This window comes from Buteo buteo, chromosome 2, assembly GCF_964188355.1.
Source record: "Buteo buteo chromosome 2, bButBut1.hap1.1, whole genome shotgun sequence".
Lineage (NCBI taxonomy): Eukaryota > Metazoa > Chordata > Aves > Accipitriformes > Accipitridae > Buteo > Buteo buteo.
The window spans coordinates 28,958,016-28,982,553 of record NC_134172.1 but is presented as its reverse complement, the minus strand read 5'-3'; the positions used below and the strand labels follow the sequence as shown (position 1 = coordinate 28,982,553).

Sequence of the window (24,538 nt, the reverse complement as noted above, 5' to 3'; positions counted from 1 at the left end):
ACACCTCCAAAGAAGGTCACACCTTGAATATGCAAAACAATTGATACTTTCTCATCCCCAGAGCTGTCTAACACACAAGAGAAGCCCCAAGCAGAACTGGGACACTGTGGTATGGAGTTTTGGTCAGTACCGGTGCAGACGCCAGCACCCCGCTTCACCCTCCCTAAATAAAACAAAGCTTACAGCAAAGCATTTTGGGGGGATGAAGGAAAGAAGGGACTGTACTTTATGGCTCATACTTTCACCACAGAAGAGGAGTGTTACACACAATGGAACAGGAGGCTGAGGGAGCCTGGAGAGAAGAGTTGAAAGGCAAGTGTGTGGGTCACAGCTCAAAACCACATCAGATCCAAATTCCAGTGTTAACAAAAGCGTACTTAGAAGCAGTCTCCCTGCCACATTTTTTTTTGACTAACCAGTGTTGAGAACATCTCTACAATTTATTTTTATTGGCCTTTCAAGCAGTCTTGCAGGAATATACATTAGAAAGCTGAAAAAATGGAGAGCTCAGGCTACATTTCTGAATTAAATAACCACTTTTCATTTATAAACGCCAAATACCACCCTAACACCTAGAAGTAAGATCCCATGATCCAGCTGTTTTCCCAAGTCTATGTTAAATTACTCAATATGTGGAACAATGAAAATGTTCACTGCAGGGCTCTGATTTTCTCACTCTGACAACTATGCGAGGAATAAGGCCTTGACTACCAAACTTCTGGAACCCATAGAAGGGCTTCATTAAGGTGAAACATTGTCAAAAAGGAGGAAAGAGTGCTAAACATTTTGCAGCGAGCTGGAACGAGCAATACACAGGCTTATCTTCCTCGCAGCTTAGACCAAACTTAGCAATCCCCAGGCATAAGATATTTACTTAAATTTCTTTTTAGTTCACACTAGTGCACAGAGAAGAACTCTATGAAAATTCCCTTGAGCCAATGAAGCTTTCCGTAAGTGAACAGGTTACAAGAGCTCACCTTCATTTAAAGATATTTCACTTGTGTTTGCAACTTCTGGTAATCAAATATGCTGAGTCTGTTACATATTTTAAAAAAAGCAAGCAAAGCTAACCCACACTTAGGAAACAGTTTTTCTCCAGAGTAGTAGCTGTAGTTTTTGTTCTGCTCCAGTACTCGCACCGCCCTGCAATTTGCTGGATCTAGTTTGATCCTGACAGTTGAAAGTTTTAGTAGCATCACATAAAAGCATAACCTATACCTGAAACATCAGAGAGGAGCTTTTAATGTCTGTTCAATTGGCCGTTGTTTCTTAGCTAAAATATTCTAGCTTTTGAGCACAGTTAAATTGGTTGTCACACACTTCCTGCACTTTGAAATGAAATAATTAATACAAGTTAACAGTCCTAGCACGGTCTATCACAGTACTTAAGGTAATGAAACACAGCTGTACCGTGCTTGCGCCTACCATGTCCAACAACCAACATTTCGTACGTAAAGACACCTCAAGTGGAATGTTCTTTACAGCTGAATATTATTCTGCATTAATAGCAGAAAGCTAAGGTAGAAGGCACAACATTTAAATCTTAACAGGTTTTTTTGCAAAAGTAAGAGGTTCACTGAAAAAATAAATCCTTTTAAAAAAAGGCGGTTAATTTTGAAAAGTTTAGCTCTATCTTTGAGGTATCAACTATCATCAGTTCACTCAGGACTTTGTAACAATGTGGAGACACTGAAAAATCAGGACAATGAAGAAACAACAGCCTGCTTGTGTGGATCTAGTACTAGCAGTTATGATTAATTTTATATGGTAAAAAAATACCATCTTTGTTTTCAAGGTAGCTTGCTATTTGTTAATAGCATCAATATAACAACAGAAAACATACCAAGTGTGAGAAGTTTTTTCCACTTTCCTGTACCCACCCAAGAAAAAAAATAAGAACATTTTTATTAGGCTAAATTCTGCTGCTATGCTACACTACTAGCATACAGGAGGGGTAAATGAAGACAGACATGAACTGTGTATGAGATAACTTATTTTATTTATTCAATTCTCAACTTAATTTTGATGCTAAAAATTGGTCAAAGGCACTTCAAAGAAGGTATTTAAGAAACAAATCCTTATGGTGATCATTCCAGACAAGTCACCAACTTATATCTGCCATTAGGGACACAACTACCTACAACTGCAAAGTGAAACATTCACAGGTTTTAAGTGGAGCATACTGTCCAGCAGCAATATTCAATTCTTTTAGAGCATTAATAACATTTGTGAAGTATTTTAAATACAACATGGTAAAACAAAGCAAATTACACTTTTGGAGTTCCACAGAAGCTTTTTTTGACAGAAAAGGGACAAAATTGCCTTTCCAAGTGGTCCTGCATTGAGGGATCTATTTTCATCTGTGCGTGCACTATCAACATCAGTAGCAGGCACATGAGAGAAATAACCCGCGCTTTTCTGTCGTACAAAGATAAAACACCCCACTCAGATAGCAAACTGTTTATAAGAGGTCTATCAGCTACTCACTAAAATTTATACTTCTGGAAGCCTAACAGAACAAATGGCAACATGTGAAGAGAAAGTGATTTTCAATATATACCCCCACCAAAGGAAAACAAAGAAAGTGTCCTTAAAGGCAAAAGGTACTGGGAAAAAAGCTTCTGCAAAATGAGAGATGGTGCTAACATCACCAGCATTTAACCTCTTACATAAGACCAATATAGACTGCAAAAATGAACTGGGAGTGAAAGAAGATTAAAATCGGTCTTTTTCTGCAAACAAAGATTAATACTACCCTCTCATTAAGAACAGTGATCAGAAGATAACTTCTTGGCATTCTCATTCTTTCTGAACTAAAAAAACCACTTAACACAAGCTTAAAATGTTACACTAAGTGACACTCCCACATCCAAGTGCAAACAACTGCCGCCTAGTAATTTCAAGAAAACTAGTTCAAAATTTTTATATGGGTCATTTAAATCACTACAGTGCCAATGGAAGCTTTTAGGTTTTGTAAAGCTAAGAAACCTCTTTTAGAAACAAAACCACAGAGCAATAATCAGTATAGCCTAAGAGAGCCTATGTTGCTGTGCTTCAGAAAGGTCTATGCACCTGAAATACAGTAGCATCCTTGGGCTACAGAAATACTCCAACTCAATAAACACTTTCTCAAAGCACAAAGACCTGAGGGGGAAATAACAAACTACTAATAGTACTGTAATATTGTACATGAAAATTATACTAACTGTTCACATTCCAACCTTGTCTACTGAAGCTTTTGAAGGTAGCGAGACACAAACCAATTATTTCAGATGTATCAGCTCATTGTTATGGCAATACAATTCAACAGAGAACAGTCCTCTGTTATAATCACAGAATGTAAAAATGATACTTTACTAGCTTGTCTGGAAGGAAAAAAAATTCTTTGCAGTGCTTTTATGCAAAAGAAATAGATTCAGAGGCCTAAGCACAAGGACACTTTAAAACAAAGCAAGAATGGACACTTGAAGAAAAGGCTACTCTTATTTCTCCAGACAGGCCACCTATTTATTATAAGGTAGTATGTTCTTAGCCTTATTCCCTCAAGAAATGGAACTTGTTCCTTTGTTTCTCCATTCCCTCTAAGGTCCTGCATGCTTTGCGGAAAGGGACACTCCTGCCCTGTTCTACTAAACCCACAAGCTCCAGTTGGGCAGCAGACAAGAATTAGAACTGCTGCTGAGAAAAGGCTTCACCATTGAGCAGTGGCTGGTTTGACTTGCCACCTCAGCAACCAACCTGTGTGGAGCTCAAACATAACACCAGCTGCTTCCTCTTGTCCACCTGAGACTTATGCACAATGAAACTGAAAACCCAAAGACAGGACAGTCAGAAAAGTTAAAGAACATGAAGAGGAAATTATGTTACTTCACAGGGCAGCACAGGGCAAACATAGGACTCAAATCTGCGAAAATAGGCAAGATTAGTTCTGCAATCGTTAAATCCCCATGGAGCAACTGAGGAAAAAAGTAGTAATAAAAGAACAGTACAGTAGTTCAGTATTACTGTTCAGTAATACTGAACAGTACAGTAATTCAGTAGAACTTCTACATGGGCTGAATTTACGAAGAGATTCAGTTGGAATCTTGATTTTATTTTATAACTTCCTTAAGTATTCCAGAAAATTTTAATTGCATGTTTGAACAATGCCACGGGAGTCATCAATCCCATATGGATTTCACGATATTATTGGTTTGTGCTGCATGTGGGATAAACTTTTAGCTCACAGAACGAAGCACCTCTCAGCATGGTACCATCCAGTCTCCTCAGGACAAGCATCCCTTTGACTAGAGCAAACTGGAGACTTTTTCCTTTTTTAAACAAATGGAGTTAGAATTTTCTACTTAAGTCAATTAACATAAAATAAAGCTTGTGTCCCTTTCAGTACTTCAGAGGCAGTCTTGCTCATAAAAGACCAACAGAGTTCACCCTGTAGGAACTATTCATTCAACCAATACTTGATATATGAACCTAGCCTATATCCAGGGAGAGAAGATGCATGTAATATTTCAACTCCATGAGATATTTCAGTAAATGCCATCATGCTGCAGAGCAATGGTCAGAAAGGAAGTCATATCTCTTTACTGTTGGACAACAGATAGAAACCAAATCTGTGCAAGAACTATCTTTGGAAAAAAAAAAATTAAAAAATCCAGTACTTTATGGTAACATCCTCTTCCAGGAACATCCTGAAGGACAGCAGTAGTAAATAAGGCTGTCTGCTACCAGTATGTACCCTTTCCAGAACAGTGACTGGAGGCAGTTAGGTTATGTCCAAATTCATCAATATGATGAAGGTGAAAAGTGATAAAAAGATGAAGAAACTTTTGTTCAAGTGTAGAATAAAGACACACTACATATCAAGCTTAACCCCATCCCCCATACTGCTATTCACTCAATTTGAAAAAGAGAAAACCAGAAAGTTTTACATTAACTATATAAAACATAGGCTTGGCCTCTGAAATTTTTTCAGTAATTAAAACACATATTTTGTCCCACACCAAGAACGTGTTTTCAGTTAAGAGGCAGAGATACTCATAAAGTAGTGGACAAAGTTAATGCACTTTGAAAGATTCTTGCATTCAGGCTGGCTTACCTGAATAACTATATGCTTCAGCGTCAAAAAGAGTGAAATAAGGATCATTTAACACTTTGTTCAGAAAAAGGCAACAAGAAGCAGATACAGAAGAAATTTTTAAAATGGAAGAAAAAAAAATGTTCAGGAAAGTGAAATTAAGTACTTCAGACAAATAAACTGGATGCATAGGGAAGCATTCAAATTGGCTTTGCTGCAGTTTAAAAACATGACTTGTATCTGTAAAATTTTAATGAATAAGGTAACTCCACAATCTCTAACTATAGTGGTGTGAAAATTAAATGGAAACAAACTAATTATAATACTAGCTGAAACCAAGTTGTTATAATGCCATTGTAACTTTGCTAAGATCCTATTCTTTCTGGTTTACACAGAAGGAGTGATTGAAGAGAGACTTCTATTTCAAAAAGCATCTACCTTACCTTATGCCGAGAAATTCTGAGATGAATTTTTATATCCATTCAACCAACAGGATAAGTTAATATATAAAAAAAAAAAACACAGGCAAATATGTAAGCAGCTTGCATCACCTCAGCAATCTAAAAAATAGTAACTATTTCTGGGTTTCTCCCTGAAACAGTTGATCCAACTTCATATTGTTTTGTACAACAGAGACTTAAAAATTTAAAAAATAATTCATAGCAGTGAATTCCATTTCTGAAACAATTTAGATTAATCTTTTAGGTGGATCTCTGCCTATTCATATTAACCAGCCTGTCATTAAGGTAAAGCAGACTTGAGACTATTTCCATGCCTCTCCCTTCCTTATAGGGCAAGGTACACAAAGTAACTTCAAGATATTGAGAATACTAGAGAAAACCATTGTGAAGTATTTGACTGTGCGGCATCCAATTTCTAATATTAGAACTGACCTAACAGAACATCTGGAAGGAAACAGAGGAGAACAGAAAAAGGAACAGAAATACTGTATGATTATCTTTGAACCCGTCCACTATGGTTTTTATACAAATTCTTCCAGATATTAGTGTACCAGAACAACCTCCTATTTCACAGCTTCAGCACCTCAAATCTTCATGTGCAGGGCTGCAAGGTCACACTATCCCAAACAGTCAGAGCCAGCACCAGACTCTATTGTACGCAGACAGTGACAGGAAGTACTGCCAACATGATTTTTGAAATAAGAATCACCATGAGTAATTTTAGTCCACAAGCTTCATGCAGGAGTTTGAGGAGACTCTTATTCATCGTACTGGCTTCTTTTTGTTTTCCTCCAAGTCCAATTAATTCTCAATAACTTTTTGCTTTAGCTTTTGATTATCCTCCAGTGCTTCATCTTTGCTCTGCTCTTCTGGATTTTTTGCCAAATCAGGATTGTACCGATACAAATACCCATATGGACGGAGATGATAAATCAAATATTCCAAATGATACATAGTCACGGAATCAACATAGTGGAATGAAACTGCTAGATCGGAGCAGCATCCAGGACCCTAAAAGACAAAACAAGTCAAAATAATCAGCAAGAATTGCAAAGGATGCCCTGGATTAAAGATCCAGGAAGAATTCAAACACATACTTGACTTTATGGTAAGAAATTCACTATCATCAGTCATACACATACTTCAAAACATAATGCTAGGCAAGCAAAATGTATCAGAGTATATAAGCCAAACGTGTGCACGCATGCACCTGTGTGTGTTTACACATTATACAGTTTGGCAAAATTGTCAGTATCTAACTTCCTACATATAGAAAGTTGTAACGAATAATATTGGAATTTTTTTTTTAAGTAATTTCATTGACGTTATTAAGAGCTGAAAGATCATTGTTAACACATTTGTTACAACTTGTATTTTTTAGCTCAAATTCAGCTTTGAGAATGCTTTTCTGGAATATAGTTTTGTGGGTTTTTTTTTCATCAGATTTGACTGCAGAGCTGCTAGTATTCCAACTCTAATTGGAACTAAGATTAAATATTTAAAGACATTGAAGACAACAATTGTTATATAGTTGTTATTCTTTCAATACTTACTAAGTTTGACCAACATAGCTTGGGTTTGATACCAGATGAAGTAGCCTCTATCCAAACACAAATATACGACAGGATCAAATATGCTATTTCCATGATGGATCCCCACCACCACTGCATCAGTTACAGATGTAATTGTCCACAGCTCCGCCACCCTTGAACTGCAACCATAGCTAAACCTGCTGCATCCTGACACACTAAATACAGTATCGTAGCTGTTTTAAGCTACAGAAATGCTCTAGCTGCTGAATACAAGTCTAAAAATAGATGCTTTACAATGAAAAGAATCTACTGAAGAACTAGACTTTTTTTTTTTCCCCCAGCTTTACAGTGTAAAAAATCCCACACCCTATCCTTGATTTTGGCCACTTATACTGATCTCAAAGCTTGCTGAAAAATAATACCTTTAAAAGTGAGATTATAGTCCTAAAAAAGAAGCCACATCACAGATTATATGATCATTGAAATTTACAATGCAGAATGCCTTCAGGTCACTTTATTTTCAAGTAGTGCCTGCTACGCCCCCTTTTTTTTTAAATTGGAGTTTTCACATGTGGAACACAAAGGACAATCTGAAGTTCTTAAAGTAAGAATGTTTCAGCTTGTAAACACTATTTTTGTTGCTACAACAAAAGAATTTTTTTCAAAGTAGCTTTGCCAGCTCTCATGCTTGCCTCCACTTCTACAGAAGGGAGACAAGAGTCCAATACAAATACACAAGGAAATCTAATCATATTTCCTTGTGTGGGTCATGCTTGTATTTCACTTCCAGGCAACGTTCATTCTTCTATAATCTTTTCAATGTAATTCATTTACACGTACATTTTAACAACCTTCAATAAAAGAGTGTGGGCCCGGCAGCTACCAGTGTTCAAGCCAGGTAACACTGCACACAGTTATCAGTGATAAGAGAAGTATATTGCAGCACATCTCCATTTGAAGGAAGAAAGACTAGCAGGCAGTACAATGACTCATACCATTACCCATCAGCCCCTCCAGTAACTTGGGAATGTCTTAGACAACGTTAACCAATTACAATCATGAGCAAGTCTCAAAATTAGTTCTATTTCTACAGGTTTTATGCAAAGTTTGCTGTTGGGTAGAAGATAAAGGTGTACCGGTGCCACTTTCCCTTTCAGTAGGCTTTAACGTAACTAAGCCATAGTTTGACCTGGCTCTGCACAGTGAGCACACACACCTTGGAAGGAACCACAGTGGTCTCAATGTCACTGCACACTGGTAGCTGGGTGGCTGGAGGAGAAGCTAGGAACACTGTGTATGAGATATGGGGGAACAAAACAGAACAATAACTTTGCAAGGAAGATAGTAGTGGTGACACTAGACAAACATGTCAAAAAGGTTTCATAGCTTTTTGCTGTCCACAGAACGTAGCAAAACAGCAGTAATAATTTAAGATTCACTAGTTCTTCTGGAACGTTAAGTTCTTAGCATCATCAACTTTTAGTTGACTAGTGTATTTAACACATCTACACACAGGTATATCAGGATATCACAACAAAATTTTCTTCTTTAAAATATATTGAGCTGCTATTAAACTGCTAATTCACACATCATACACATTCATACACATCATAAGATGTAGTTCATAAAATAGATACCAGGTTCCTAAGGACTTACCTCTACAGCAGGATAATAATTATAATTCCAGTACCAGAATGTTTTTGGTAGGTATCCTCTGATTAAGTGATGTTCTGGAACGAAGGGATGAAAGGTTTCTCTACCACTTGTATCCCTAGAATCTCCTGCTTCCACATTAATGATCTCCATGCATTTTCCTAGTGCTAGGTCTTCAATAGAGGAACTGTGAGAGCATTTGTTCGTTTTAAATGCAGCAACAAATCTCTTCAGAGCTTCTTTGCTCAGAACATATCCTGCTCCTCCACTCATGTAGCCCTGTTTCACATAAGGCTTAAACCTTCTTCCAAAGTATATTGGTTGTTCAGGACTGTATTTTGAAAGAAGCCACCTCAAATTGTCCAATATAACATATGTATCATCATCTGCTTTCATAAACCAATCAGCATCATCAAAATAATGGTCATATACATACTGAAAAGCTTTAATAGTCTTCCAGTACAGTTGGTCCCTGCCTTCTTTGGTTTCCAGGCCCACAGTTGGGAAGTCTTTATTTTCCTCAGAGCTCATAAAAAGTATTTTATTACAGCGCTGGGCCCAAGTGGCCTTAACATGCTTGGCTTTCTTTTCTAGATTTTGAGGTCCAGTCATGACCCAACACAGTATTTTCACCTTCTGATACAGTCCCTCTGCAATATTTTTATTCTCATCTAAAAAAAGAGGAGAGTTCCAAAATGATATTAGACTTGATTGCAAAACAAACTAAGAGCAACCTCCCCCCAGACATTCTGTTTCCAGATCAGAAAAGACATGCAGAGAAAAAAGAGGCGTTTGCTTCCAAATGTACCAGTTAATGAAACTTATGTTAGATTTAGGAAGAAAACAAACAAGACTCCCAAAATGAAGCTACTAAAATTCTTAAAGCTACTTCAGCTTCATAGGACAAAGGAGACCATAAGAGCCATATCAAAATGGATATCTGTTCAGGGAAGCATGGTTTTAGAAAACATTGATTTGTACATAAAAACTGTTGGTAGGCAACCTCTTTATGGTGTTGGAGGACTACTGAAAATTAAAAAGTTGAATATTTTTGCCATTCACAATGAACACAATGATTACAACACAGAAAGGTCAAAAAGCTAATAGGCTCTGTTATATATATTCATGTTAACTAACAAAACCTAATAAATATTTCTAAAACAGCAACATATTTTTGAAGGAAAAAGCAGATGGTAAGCCAGAAAGAAAAAATCAGATTATATAAGTTAGGATACTATGAAACTAGTATTATTGTTGTGCTAAAATGTTTTTATTTGCAGACAATCCAACAGAATAGACACAGTTATCCGAGGTGTGTAATATAATGTCTTCCAAGCGGCCAAAGCATTAATTTCCCTCAAAGAAACGTTTTCACTTGATACATACTGAGCGATTTTAACTCACATAGAAGAATATTCCAGAGAGCGAGATCTACATAATGGTCCCAAAGTATTCCTGCTTACGCTTTATGCAATGACACATCAGATTTCTTTGTAATGGCATCCTACAACTACATGTGAAACCCTCACAAACTTGTCTTGCAAAGTTTGCAGTTTAAATACATTTAAATAGCAAGTTACTTATTAACATCACCTTCAGCAAAAGCATTATAGTGCATTTTTTCTCATCCAAACTGTCCCAAACTCAGACACTTACCTGTATTTAGGATTTAGAATGGACTCATTTAATGAGATGTAAATGTATGCCTGAAACATTAGAAAGGCATACCTTCTTTGGGGTGGGAGAAATTAGAGTGCAACAGAATGTCTCTGTTTTTGACTGCAACAGCAGTCTGTGTTTGGACTGCTGCATAATCAGCTAGGCAAACAATGCTCACAGTGACTCCCTCTGCCCCCACCCCGCCCCGCCCCAATTCCAAGTTTTACTAATCATGTCAAAAAGTGAGGGTTTTTTTTGGGGGGGGGCTTTATCTAAGAGGCTAGATCAAAAGTTAGAGTGGTCCAAAAGTAGCTTCTTAAAGCTAAAAGGCAATTAAGCCACATCTACAATGCTAGCAAATCTATCTGCTTAGCAAAATCACCATTTGATGTCAATAGTTCATTTGAGAAGTTCCTGCTCCAAACAAGTCTTGATACAGAAGTTGGACAAACAGTTGGGCTCTAAGGAAAAAAATCACTACTGTAATAAAAATGTAAACAAAGAAAACCACCATTCAGCAGACCTCAGGAGAACAAAGTTAGATGTCATCTGAACATGGGGCAAGTGAAAGAAAAGGATTCATACAAATTCTTGGCAGTGAAGAAAGCAACGTTTTGCAACGCATGAAAAGGAAGCATATTATATATAGTCAGGTGTAACAAAATACCTTTATGCTGTCCAGAGTCTGCATTGAAATTCATTTGTCCTTGCAGCTGATTGTTATCACTATCTGCTGAGTGTTGACCATGTGGATCATTGTGAAGTATATGAGGCTGGATCTTAACCTCTTCTTCTAGTATAATGCTAAACAGAAGATAGCATATGAAAAATCCTATTGCTGATCCAAAAGTGAAGGTTAGAAGGTTCATCAAAGACTTAGAAGAGGCCATCTCCTGAAGGTAGTACACTGTCAAAGCCAAATGAAAAATACGTTAAGCTTAAAGCCACTTAACACAGAAATCAAATCTAAAACTACAGGAAGAAATCAAGGACTAAATTTCTGGAAGTAGGTATCTCAATTCTAGCTCAGATTCAGCTCCTCTGGGCTTGCTTGGAAATTTAAGTACAACAGCAATGCAAATATTCATCTAAAATTATACAAGCATTGATAAATTTAGTGCAAAAGGCCTATCATATATTCTTTAGCTTAAAATTATAGAGTCATAAATCACAATAGTGACTGTACATACAAAAACCATTCATTATATTTATACAATATTTATACAAGAATGTATACATTTAAAGTGCAATATCTTAATTATAAAATTCTAGAATGTTCACTTCTTTATTCTCTTCATCCCAAGAAATCTGTGCTTTAAAACATAATACCTAAGTCTTTTACAAAGCTAAAAGATGATGATCAAAGCTAATCTACAGGTCAAGATACAATATGGTCATGAGATGTACTTAAACTCCAGGAGTAAGTATATTACAGGAATTCTTTAACAGATGTCAAACACAAGCAGATTTTGAAGATTTATAAATGCACATCTACTTTCAAAGTAGGGCAGTTTTCCTTCCACTTTTAGGAAGTACTGAGGATAGACTTTCAGAAGAAAGAGTAAGACAACATCTGAATTTTCATACAGAAATACCTATTTTTAAAAGGCATTTGGAGGAAAAAGAGAACACAACACTCTCAAGGCCTCTTCTACACATCAAAACCCTTGTATTCCAGTAATAAAAAACCCTTCACTTCAGCCACGCCCTTGCTCCTCAAAAACTAAGGGACACAGCTGACCATTTTTGTAAAATTAAACAAAATCAGCATTTACGCCTGCATAAATTGAGCTTTATACATCTGAAACAAGTGTGAATTTTTATATATTAAACACTTGCAAACCAACTTCAGGCTGTTGAGGCCTGAGGCCTTTTCATCTTTGCAAAGGGTTGAGATATTTTCTAATAGTTCATTACTAAACTACAAAAACATTGACTGTTAAATATGTGCTGGATTCAAGTTCCCTCCATTAGGATTATTCTTAATGTCAATGGGCAGAACTCAATTTAGTTAGGGAGCCAAAAAAAGAAAATTGTGGAATGTACAGAGCATTGATGAAAACCATCAATCAGAGAAGAGCTGCAGCCACCAAAACAACTCATTTAGCCTGTACCAACTTCTCTCATTGGCTATGCAGAGTCTATTGGAAAAAGACTGTCCCCAGGCAAGCTGCATGAATCACTTTGCAGCAACACACTCCAAATACCAGCTTTCTGTCTGCCTGAGCACTCTCCTCAACAGAAAGCAGAGGACAGAAAGCAGGTGTGCACATCGTTAGGTTGACACTTTCAAAATTCATCAGATTTACTACACACATGCAGATCTAGATCATTTGAGAGTGAAGGAGCTCTAACATGTGATAAGCTTTTCTTTCCACACTGCTAGAAAAATGAAAGAAAACTGGAAACACAACCTGAAGCACAAAATAAAAAAAAAAATCAAGAAACTTAAAGGTTGTATCAAACTCACATAGTTATAACTGTGGTTGATAAGAAGCTGTAGTTCTTTAATGTGAAAAAGCACACTATGCAATTTTTTAATCATATGTTGTCTTCCCTGAATTCAGTATTACATCTTGGCGGAGACTAACGATTGCCTTTAGACGTCACATCTTAAAGTATAAAATTTCTGTATTACCATTTGTGACCCAGGCCTTGAAAAAAATTACTTGGTTTCCAGCTTTATTTCTATTGTCTTATATGCCACTAACTTGGGAAGAAAACATGAAGACTTAGACCACGTGCCTTCCAAAAAAAAAAAAAAAAAACACCACCACCCCCCACCAAAAAAACCAAAACATTTAAAGGAAAAGCCTATACACACAAGCATCCTATGACACTGAAAAGTATCCACTGTAATAAAATTATTTTTTTATTTTCACTTTCCCCATCTATCAGCACAAAGTCCCCTCAAAATTTGCAATACACAAAGGGAGAGGGCCAGAATAAAACAATGCCTTCCTTCAGCATATTAAAAGGGGTGGGGGGGAATCCATGCATGCAAACAGTGTAGCTACAGCGCTTTCTAGAAGAAAAAGTCTCCATTGTTCCACTTTTCAATATTAGGTGTCTCTTTGCCATACAATTTCAGTTATCTGCTCTAACAGCTGTTAAAATTACTCTTGCTTGGAGAGAAAAAAAGATGATCATTTGAAAATAACTGCTGCTTATTAAACTATGGAATTACGTTAAATTAGATTCTTTAAAATAAAACTTTAAGTGTATTGGAAATGTCAAAAGAGAAAAAAGTGCATTCATCATATTTGGAAATCAGAAGTTGATTTGGCAGTATTCTGCAAAGAGGATTTCTGGGAGCAGGTAGGGACAGATGCTGAAGCTGTACTTCATGTTTGATATGAAATACCTCTAGTTACAGTTTTCAGTCTAAAATAATCTGCTTATTGTTCTATCAATTTTATATCAACAAACCGGACCTCTATATACATGCGTGCATATCCATGTGTTTATGAACTCCATCAGTAAACAGGACAGAAATCTTCATTTTTTGTATCATCTTGATATTTGACATAAGTGGAGTCTTTTAACTTGTCAGCAAAAATAACTGAATGCTATAGCATTAGACTAGAACTCAAAAATGTCTAAAAGATCAGTTCTTATTATGATAAGCATCCCCACTCAGACTCTTTGTTGACGTTCTTCTGTATACAGGGATTTATTCAGGGGCAAGACATGCAAAACATTTAAGCATTCATGGTCAGGTTGGATGAGGTGTTGAGCAACCTGCTCTAGTGAAAGATGCCCCAGCTCATGGCAGGGAGCTGGACTAGATGATCCTTAAAGGTCCCTTCTGACCCAACCCATTCTGTAATGCTATGACATACAGAGAGGAAGAAGGTAAGTGCAAAACCTACCAGGTCACTAAAAGATCCCCATTTCTATTCCTATTTCTATTTTTACTTCTCTTGATTTAAAAATCGGACAATATTTAGAAAAAAAACACCTACAAGAAAAGCCTAGGTTTAAATTTAAATTATGCTCCACTGCTCTATCATGGTAGCTTAACCAAATATATCTATTTAGATATTCATGTAGGTAGCCCTATTCACATCAACCAGACCAAGAAATGTTTTAAAATTCTATCACAACTTAATAGTCATTGCAGATTTGGCTCCAAATTTAAGTTTTGAGTGTCAATGATTTCTGCATCTTCGAACTTACAGAAAAAGTAATTTAGGGGCTGCTGAAGCTGGCAGCCCAATGGAGACAAGGCTGCTGCAATTCCACGCCCCCAGGTCCAGCCAGTGACAAGGCTGTGGATGTATTCCCATAGTTGCACATGCAAACATGCATATACACATGGCTGACCATACAGATCAACACAGCTAAAAACAGTGTTCATGTAAACACAAACATGGCCTGGCCTTATGCTGGTCCTCTCCCTAGCTGACCAGGACAAAAATCCATTAGTGAGGAATATTCATACAATGTGGATCCCTCCAGTAACTGGCCTCAGACACTTTACCTATCCAGGAACCAACCCTGAATCCTCAGCCTCCCCAGAGCCCCATTCCAGTTGCTGGTACAGACCTCCTCATCCAGCTACACACATGCAGCTCCCCTCAAGCATACCACGATCCCCCAGTATATGGCCTTAGACATTCAGACCACTCAGTAATTGGCCCTTGGATCCTTTTGTCTCCAGCTGCCTCGCTCCAAGACACACATGCAAATGAGCCTCCAGACCAAACCCCAGATCTTACAGTCCCTCCAGTACCCAGCTTGGACCTCCTGGACTCTCACATTGCCAAATTGAAGACCCTCTGATCTCACTAGTACCAGCCCCACACCTACAGCTGCCTCAAAACCTGGCTCCCAAGCCTCTTGTCTTACTCACTGGCTAGCCCTGCATGATACTCACTAGCAACCACACACTGGCATACTTGCCAAGACAATATGTACCCGCTCTGGTCTCCCCAGTTACTGGCACTCCAGACGCACAAGCCTCTATGACTTACGGTCTCCACTCCAGCTGCTGGAATTTAGACCCTCACTCACTCCATCTTCTTCAGTTGCTGGCACACCAGACACAGAGGTCTCTGTAACATACAGTACCACTCCAGTTGCTGGCACTTAGACCTCAGTATGTACACATGAACATAGCACAGAGTCCCCTCATCCAGGAAAGGTCAGAAATGGAGCTTAATGGGAAAAGGGGACAGGCTGTGGGTAATGTGGCACAGGGCATAGCCAAACATACTGACCAGCCACTGGGTTTACAACTGACCAGCCCTCTATCTCCTTATCCTTCTATTTTCCCATATTTGTTCCTCCTCAAATCACCTTGTTCCCTCCCTTTAGTCCCTCCCCTAAGCATCCCATAATAAGTTTTGTACAGTCACAAGATGCTCCTCTCCTGCATCCCATAATATGTTCCATATTCTGGAGGCAGTTACCCCTCTCAACCTTGTAAGCTGTTCCAGAGAGCCTTTCTGTTGCCTTATCTTGATGTGTGTCACACCTGAGCAATGGGGCCGATGGCTCTCCAGTGACAGAACCAGGGGCTGCTTCCTCTGACGAGATTAATGGGGATGTCCCTGCCCCCCCACTGTGCCTCTGTGCAGTCCTGGTGATGAGCCTTTTAACACATTAATCTAAAATACTCTTCTCACTCTGCTAGCTGTTCCAACAAGGGTTAAGGTCACCTTCCTAAGCCAAAGCAAACTTAGGGAATCCCTATGCAATACGAATATATGATTCTGGAGCTTGCCCCATCACTACCCCTCAAAAAAAGCAACCCAATGACCTTTAATACTTTTAAGCAAACTCAGACCATGTAACTTTTTGAACTTGTTTCAAGAGGAAACACATACAACCAAAAAAAAACCCACCCAAATCCAGGATTTTGAAATTTACAGAATGCGGGACATAACTCCAGATATTTTTATACATATTTTACACTATATCATTCCATAATCACTTTAAGATTTGATAAATTAACTATGAGAAATACAGCTAGCTCACACACACAGCTAGCTCCTCCTTGTATCCCTTATTTATGAAGTGAGGGGGAAGCTCTAAGGCCCCAGCATGAAACAAAATGCAAATGTTCTTTGAGAGCTGCATAATTAGCAATGAAATTGATCTCTGCCACCATGTCCTTGAGAGTCAAGCAACACATCAGAACAATTAAAGTCAAAATGTAGAAAACGTAGTTAGCTACACAATGCCCAAGAAAGGTCTTCTGCTCACTAAGTCCCATTATTTCTAGAAGCTTTATACGTACATACTCATATGCTTTTAAAATGAAGCTATATGCAAAACAGTTATACATTTGCTAACGTTGCCTGCATCAAGGATTACTGTGAAATGCTGCAGTTTCCTATCAACTAAGCAGAGATTACATTTTTTCACTTTCAAAAATATTTTGTTTTCTTAAAAAAAACAGCTGGCGTTGTAAGCATTTCTTTGGAGAGGAACTTTTTCCATCAAAAACGGCTGATTGTTCTATCCAAAAGCATAGGCAGCAAAAGCAAGGTATTCTGGTACAGGTTGCCAATAACAGCATTGAAACAAGATGCGTAACAATCCACAGCACAGGTGAGAGGGAAGAAAGATCACGGTAATCTCCTTGCTCATTCCGAAAGCCGACACCCTCCTTTAGCAACAAGTTACCACGTCCAAAGCACGGCTTTCTAGATCTCTACTAACCTAGTCCCTACTAAAGGGAACTGCGACGTCAGTCCAGGAAGTCTCCGTTACAAGGAGCAGAAGGCAGACAGGTGGGGAGCGGCGAGCGACTCCCCCCTCCAGAAAGCACCTCGCTCCCTCCCTCGGGGCTCCGAGGGACTCGCTGCCTTCCAGGGAGACCCCTCCTTCGGAGCCTCTCCTTCCCAGGCGGGCAGCCAGGCACCTGCTGTCCCCGCAGCCGCGGTTCCTGGGGCACCCTTCTCGCCGCCGCCGCCGCGGGGGTGACACGCGCCGCCCCGACCGCCTCCTCCCGCCCCGTCACCGCAGGGAGGCACCTTCCCCACCTTCCTTCGCATCGCCTCCCCAGACGAGGCGCTGCCTTCAGAGGCCTGCCTGCCGGCTTCCCCCCCCCAGCGACAGCCCGGTCCGGGGCCCGGAGCCCGGCTGCCGCCGCCGCCGCCCCCTCAGCGCCCCTCGCCGCCGCCGCCCCCTCAGCGCCCCTCGCCACCGCGGCCCGCCCGCCCCCTCACCTCGTCGGCCGGCGGGGGGCCGGCGCGCGCTCAGCCGCGCGGCCCGCAGGCAGCCGTTGGCCGCGCGCAGGCCAGGCCGCCGCCAGACCCGCCGCCCCACGCCGCCGCCGCCGGCGGCACCATCCCGCTGCCCCGCGCTGCGCACCCCGGCGGGGGAGGGGGGGGGGGCCGAGGGGCGAGGGGGACCAGCCCCGCCCCGCCCTGCCGCCTAGCTCATTGGGTGGCGAGCGCCGGGGGGGCGGGGCCTTCCCCAGCTTCCCCAGCACGCGCGTTTAACCCTTGCCCGCCGGGGGAGCCCGGCCGCGTGGCAGCTACCTCAGCCCACCCCGGTCTCACGCGCGCACGGCCGCCGCCGCCATCGGCGGGGGGCGCGGGAGGACCGCGGCCTCCCCCGCCGCTCTGCCACCCCTCCCCCCCGCGGGAATCTCGCGTGGGGACGAGAACCCGTCCTTTCTTCCGCCCCTCCGCTTGCCCGCCGGGAGCGCGGCCACGTCGTCGGGCCAGGCCGCGTACGCGCCTGCCGTGTGGGGAGGCCGCCGGCGGGGCGGCGGCGGCGGGTGACGGCGGGTGGCGGCGGGCCGGAGCTGCAGCGTGAGGGCGGGGGCCGGCTCGCCCTGCCGCGCTGGGTGGCTCGGTCAGGGCTGTGAGGCGTGCGGGTGAGAAGATGGCACGGGGCGGAAGGGGAGAGCGGGGGAGGCGGGAGAGCGAGGAGCGTCACCTCCCCTTGACCGCTGAAGGTTTGCCAGCGGTGAGGTATTTGGGCGGTGGTGCCTCCTCCCCTGCCCCTTCAGACACGTTCAGGAAAGAAATGCCCCGGGCAGGGCTGTCCCTCCACCCTTTTATCGCGTTACCTTGCTCTTGTCTCCCTGGTCCTGCCTGAAAGCAGCTGTGTCGTGTGCTCGGGCCGGGCTGCGGAGCTCCGCTGCTTTCCGACCCCCCTGTCCCTTCACTTCAGCCGGTCTGGAGCCTCTGCACTTCCAAAATACCATTAGGCAACTGCAAGGGACGTTGCTAGGTAACCGAACCCTCTGAAATCGTTCCTTATCTCCCTCTGCTAAGGCTGCCTACCTTTTTAACATCTGTGACGTTTCTCTCTCGACATCTTTCCTTAGGAAAAATCTATTAAATATGAAGAGGGATTATAGATTTAAAAGGTGTTTTACGTTACAAGGTAACCGAAGGATAGCATTTTGCAAACAGTGGGTAATTAATGGAGCTCTGCAGTTAAGAGGCAGAGGTGGGGGGGGGGTTTCTAAAAAGGACTGGGTTGCAGGTACATGCAAACAAGAACTGGTCCAGGCTGAGGGCCACTGGTGTTTCTGTAAATGGAGGTCACTGCACACGATGCTGTTGATGTCTCACCATACCTCCTCCCTCCCCGTGGTTCTAAGTCCTTCCTCCAGCCTGTCCAGGGGTTCAGTCCAAACCACAGCTTTGCCTCTTCATGGCTGCACATCTGTGTGTTTGCTTTCTACCTCCCCTCTCTCCAAAACGATTACCCCCTCGGGAGTGTGCCTTTTCATCCTCCATTTGTAGTTCTTTTTCTCTGGACGATTGGCCGTTCAGTAGATGCTGGCTTTTGTACTGGTTTAAGAAGGTGGCTTCCCACGTGGCTCCAGGTCATAGTTTCTCATTCCTGCCCCACCCCACAGTTTGCTGCTCCCTTAAAATAAAAATTACATGCAACTTGGTGAATGGTATCTCCTTGAGCTAGTTTCATCATAGGAAGAAGGGCAGATGTGAGGTGAGCATACTCATTGTAGGGGGGAAGTTTGGATGTTTGGCATTAAGAAATTCAACTATAAACAATAACAAAGGCAATGCAAATGGTAAAGGCTGCTGAAAAAATTGAGGTGTCTGTCTTCTCATTTCCCTTTTTTTTTTCCCCCCTCACTAATTTTTGATAGGGGTTCTGTGCACCCACGTCCAGGGCATGCCTTAAAATTCTGAAATAGATTAAGTGAAGTTTTCAAAATGTCTTATATTACAGATAATGCCGTATGCTTCAGTTCAATGTAAGACTTCATTTTGCTTGGTGAACTCTAAAGCCTGGTCTTGCATCATGGGAGTTCTACTGTCAAGGACTGTGGCCCATTTATATTACATACATGTTTATGTATGCATGAAGTGCTATACTTTTTTGTACCGACATGTTCATTGAGCCGTTTCACTCTTCGTTAGGCTAGTTTGAAGGGAAAATTTCAGAGAGAGAAGGTCGATTGTACTGTAATTTAACAAAAGTCAATCACGGCTTGCCTTTTAATATTGGTGTAGCCAAAGTTTGCTTTAACAAATGTGACTGGTTTGGCCATATTATAATGGCTGTTTAACATTTTGTGGAGACACTTGCGTACCACACATACAAGCAGTTGTTTTTTCTCAGGGATAGATGAGCAATCTCTGGCAGTTCAGAGTAAGGGAATGTGCCCCTCCAAGGGTCTGTCCTACGTATGCAGTGGTAGCAAACACACTTCCATACCTGCTGCGCAGCACTGCTTTGCATAACAAGCTGCCTCTGGGTGGCTATGTAGAGGGAAAAGCCATTCTCTTGCTCTGGGTCAGAAAGGGGGAGCAGGCCTGGTGCTCTCTCTTGCTCGCAGGGCTTGCAGATCTGCTTCACCACAGTCCCTTTCTGTATAAATGTGCTACTTTTACAGGAGACTTTCCTCTGCTACTGAGAAAGCCCAGCAATTATGTGGGACACACTAGTATCATAGTAATATGGTAATGAGATTGACATCACTTACCTTCTGGCATGTGTGGCTGGGAACAGAGAGGGAATTAAATTTTTAGTAATTTAATTTAAAAGGAAATAAATCACTTTGGTCTTCATATCAGGATATACAAAAGAATGAGATCTCTCCCTACCTAGGAGGGCTAGCCATATTCAATATAAAGATTTTCCTGCATGCTTCCAAAAGGTGCAGGGCAAAAGCAGGGTAGCAGGCCCTTAATCCCTTTGCTCATCACTAGGTGGGTCTTCATGAGCTACCTGGCTGGGCATCTTCACTCCTAAGTCCTCTGGAGAGCACTCTAGAGTATGTACCTACCATAAAAGCCCACTCACAGATCAGCTGCTGCTCTCAACGCTCTTAATTTCCATGTGCAGGAGTCTGAGAATACATCTTTCCAAATAAGAAAGCTGACACAAAGTTAAGGAGGAAGGTAAAATGCTACAGGTGCTTGAGGCTGTGCAAGTTGGCAAGTCGTTGACTACACAGATAACATTTAAATATTTAATTAGACATCTAATAAGTATTTGCAGTGAAACTGATTTCCTTCTGTAAGCAGCTTTCTGCATGCTAATGGCTGACAAGGAACTAGCTTTAGCAGATCAAATTCTACATCCTTCCATTCGTAACTATTTTGTTTCCTTAACATCTTGTTCAACTATAAATTGTCTTATCTTGACTCTGTTTACGCCATTGCTTTTATGGATCATCAGCAAGACCATGAAAATATATATTAATGAGTAATTTCTGTATATTTTGGCTGGAAGGTACTTTCCTCTTCTCTGTTCACTCCTACTTGGTCAAACAGACAACCGGATTAAATGTAGTGCCTTATTTGCTTAGTATTATTTATAAAAAATCCCACTAACTTGACCATTCAAATTCAGTGAGACAATTCTTCTCCGAAGACCCTATTACCCATTCTGTGTCAGCTTGTAAACCCACAAATTCTAATTGCAGGCACACTGGGCCAGATCAAGTATGCGTATTATCCATGCCTACCTTAATTCCTAGAGCAGAACAAAGGCCTTTAGGGAAGTGAATGGAGTTTCAATTTACCACCACACCTTTGCCCACTTGACTTGGGACTGGACACGCTACCTTGGTGCTGTGGTGTCCTGGAACAGTCAGAACCATATACGGTGCTGTAAAACTGATTTACCTTATTTACTGTAATGTGTTTGATTACTGCATCAGATAAAGTGGATTATAAGGTAATAAAGAAGTAAGAGGGTTCTCTGTGCTGAATTGTATCACTCCACCTTCCTTTTACCCGTAAGAACACCAGTTGGCTGAAAGTCTGACATCCTGTTATGATACGGAACTTTACTGACTATATTTCTTGCACAAACAGTAGTGGAATTGCCATGTAATAATACACATTACTGATCTGTAAAGTTAGAAGTATTGTTTGCATTTAAACAATGTACAATCTCTACACTGCTATTTGTGTTAACCAGATCCACTTGCAACAAATACTTGACTTAAAACAAGCCATTGTCAATTTAGAGATTAGTATTCAGCGTGTGCCAAAAACTTGAGTGATACGTTTTGAGTGGCAGAATAAGAAATTAATCACTGGATCTTGCTAAAAATAACACTTTAAAACAATTTGAATTAAAGGAGTTTTGTTCATTACCGAAATTAAAGAATATTAAATGTCTTTGTATTTTGATTGGAAGTATCAGACAAAATGTAATAAGCTATCATTCTGGAAATTCTGCAAGAAAAGCACTTCCCACAATGTTTCTGTCCTGCTTACAGATCTGCCCCAAAGCCTACTTCACAATGCTCTGGACTACCTCCATATTTCTGTCGATGAAACAGTGCCGGGGACCATTCTTTGACTTAATTATTTTACGGTTTTTCAGTTCTAAGTAAGTTGAGGGCTGTGTTGCAGCCCACCAGAATGAGATTTTCCTATCATGAAACTGATAAAATGACATTCATTTCCAGCGCTGTGAGATGTGATGGGAAGGCATGCAGGAGCACTGACGGGTTAGGAAGTCTGCTGGGATTCCCTTGGAGGGCTGCACTGTGGATGGAGTGAAACATCAGTCTTGTCCATATTGCTCTTTAGAAATAGCTCTTGGCCAGTGTTACTCTGTAAACCTTGCCCAGAGATTTTCTCAAGGAATGCTACTTGGCATGGACATAAATCACACCAATGAGTGTGCTAATAATTAGTTAGCCTCTCATACTTAAATGTACTTTCTGGTCCTGATTTATGTATAGAAATGGCCTTGTAAAATCTACTTAAGCACTTAAGAAAAATACATCTCTCTTATTCTTGTTACTGATATATTTCTGTATAGATAAGTATATTTCTGATTATTTTTCGTATGCATGCACCTTAAAAGTTAGCCAGTGCAAATATTTTCTCTGTCAAATCCTACCATAATAATAAAATAATGAATTCTCAAATAATAAAATATCTAATAAAAGAGATGCATTTCAGAACAGCGTGAGGTGTAGCCAACACTTGCAGATACATTCTTTTTTTTGCCTATCTCATACCTGTTCTTGGCAAAAGCAAAGAGGTTCAGGGGACTGTTGTCAGCTAAAATGAGATTCAAAGTAATGCTGCTGTAAAGTATCATTCTTGTATAATGGTATTTCTGTAAGAGTTGATAGAAGATTTTAGTTGGCTTATGTTTAATAAAAATGTTGGAATTAAATTGGAAATTATCCTGTTAAATTAGTAGAAATACCCACATTGTTATCTGGCATCTGTGATAAGAGATGAGGTATTGTTGGGTAAGAATTAGAATGCAGAATTAACTCTTCGTCTATTTTGCAATCATTAATTGTTTAATTCTTTCAATCCTTTTGAATTGATACTGCAGTTTTAGTTCCTCTAGAATTGGTTTTCTTCTCTTTTTCTAATCAGGAAGAATTCTCTACTCTTTATATGTAAAGAGACAAAGCTATTTTTACGAAGTCTGTTGTTAAGTTTCCAGCTAGGGAAGAATAGGGAGGAAAGACATTCCATTTTACTGTTAATATGATAGCAGTAACAGCAAGAGAAGTTTACCTCTGTACAGAATTCAGAATTAATTCCTAGGAAAAAAGCAGAGTAAGTAGCTATAATGAAGAAACAAGGCAATCGTTTGAAGGGTTCAATACTGCTTGATTTATTAGTAAGACACCAATACATACTGTGAAGTGAGGTCTATTTTAATGTGTGAGAAAATGGGCGTTATTACATTTTTTTCTTTTACAGAAAATCATTGGCTTAGTGTACGAGATAGTGCAGTTGTTTATTTTCCACACTACAAAGTGTTACATTTGCCTGTCTAGTTATTTCATTGCAGACCTTTGTTGTATTTCTTCTACACCTCTTTCTGGTAACAATACTAGCAGCGCGACAGTTTCTCATTTTGAGGTAATAGCTCGACCTAGTGATGGCAAAGAGCAGCTGCAGTCATATGTTAGAATAGTTTCTCAGTCTTTTATAAACCAAAGACCATCTAACTTTCTTTTTTTAAAAAAAAAAAAAGATCCTCATCCAGTGTTCAATAATTGTTATTATTCTTCCTCTATTGTTCTTAATTGTATTTAGGAGAGCATATATGTGCATTTAAGCACATTTCACTGGATGCTTTTTATGTCTTCTGGACACAAATCACAAAATTAAATAAAGTGCTTTGAAAGACATCAGCACAATTGATGTGTGTCAAAATAACTTTATTAGAATTACATCCAGTTATTCCAGCTGAAAAATACATTTCAATGTATTTTAAGTCTCTGTTATATATGTTCAAGAGTGAATTTAGTTGTTACAGCTTTATACCAGCTAAACATGTCTCTTCAGCAGAATTTAGCTGTATTCTAGATTAAAAGGATCTTGTTTGTATTAAACAAAACATCTATTGAACTGCACAAAATCTCACAATGGGCAAATTACAATGAAAAAGTGAACTGAAGATTGTAATTTGCAGTTAATCCTGCTATATTGACTACAACAGTTAGTTTAAATGCTAATTCAGCTGACACCTAATCTTTCTTACTGTATTAAAAAGAACCAGAATTTAAATTATTTCTACCATTATGGCTCTAAAAACTCTGGAGAATTATTCCACTTTATGTTATAGAATCAATATCAGACAGCAATTTTTCTTTCTTATTCTGCAAGTGGTTAAAAAAGCATACATAATAGTTCTTTGGTTTTGTGGGTTTTTTTCCCTCTCCCCCTCCTCAGGAAGAGAATAAATTACACTGGATTCCTTCTCATTAGCCAAGACCACTA

General features: G+C 40.2%; 1 protein-coding gene across 3 annotated transcripts; it reads right to left on the bottom strand.

Moving 5' to 3' along the window:
* Window positions 1-1,980: 1,980 nt before the first annotated feature.
* Window positions 1,981-18,515, bottom strand: C1GALT1 (core 1 synthase, glycoprotein-N-acetylgalactosamine 3-beta-galactosyltransferase 1). 3 transcript variants are annotated; one of them, XM_075049747.1, is made up of 4 exons: window positions 18,409-18,515; window positions 11,047-11,286; window positions 8,724-9,391; window positions 1,981-6,546 (listed from the first exon to the last, which is right to left on the bottom strand). In XM_075049747.1, the coding sequence occupies exons 2-4, from the start codon at window positions 11,267-11,269 to the stop codon at window positions 6,337-6,339; spliced, it is 1,101 nt and encodes a 366-aa protein (XP_074905848.1). In that variant the 5' UTR covers window positions 11,270-11,286; window positions 18,409-18,515; the 3' UTR covers window positions 1,981-6,336. The 3 variants fall into 3 exon arrangements, with proteins under 3 accessions (XP_074905848.1, XP_074905827.1, XP_074905838.1); XM_075049726.1 differs by lacking the exon at window positions 18,409-18,515 and adding an exon at window positions 17,558-17,692; XM_075049737.1 differs by lacking the exon at window positions 18,409-18,515 and adding an exon at window positions 17,049-17,290.
* Between the last annotated feature and the right edge of the window lie 6,023 nt (window positions 18,516-24,538).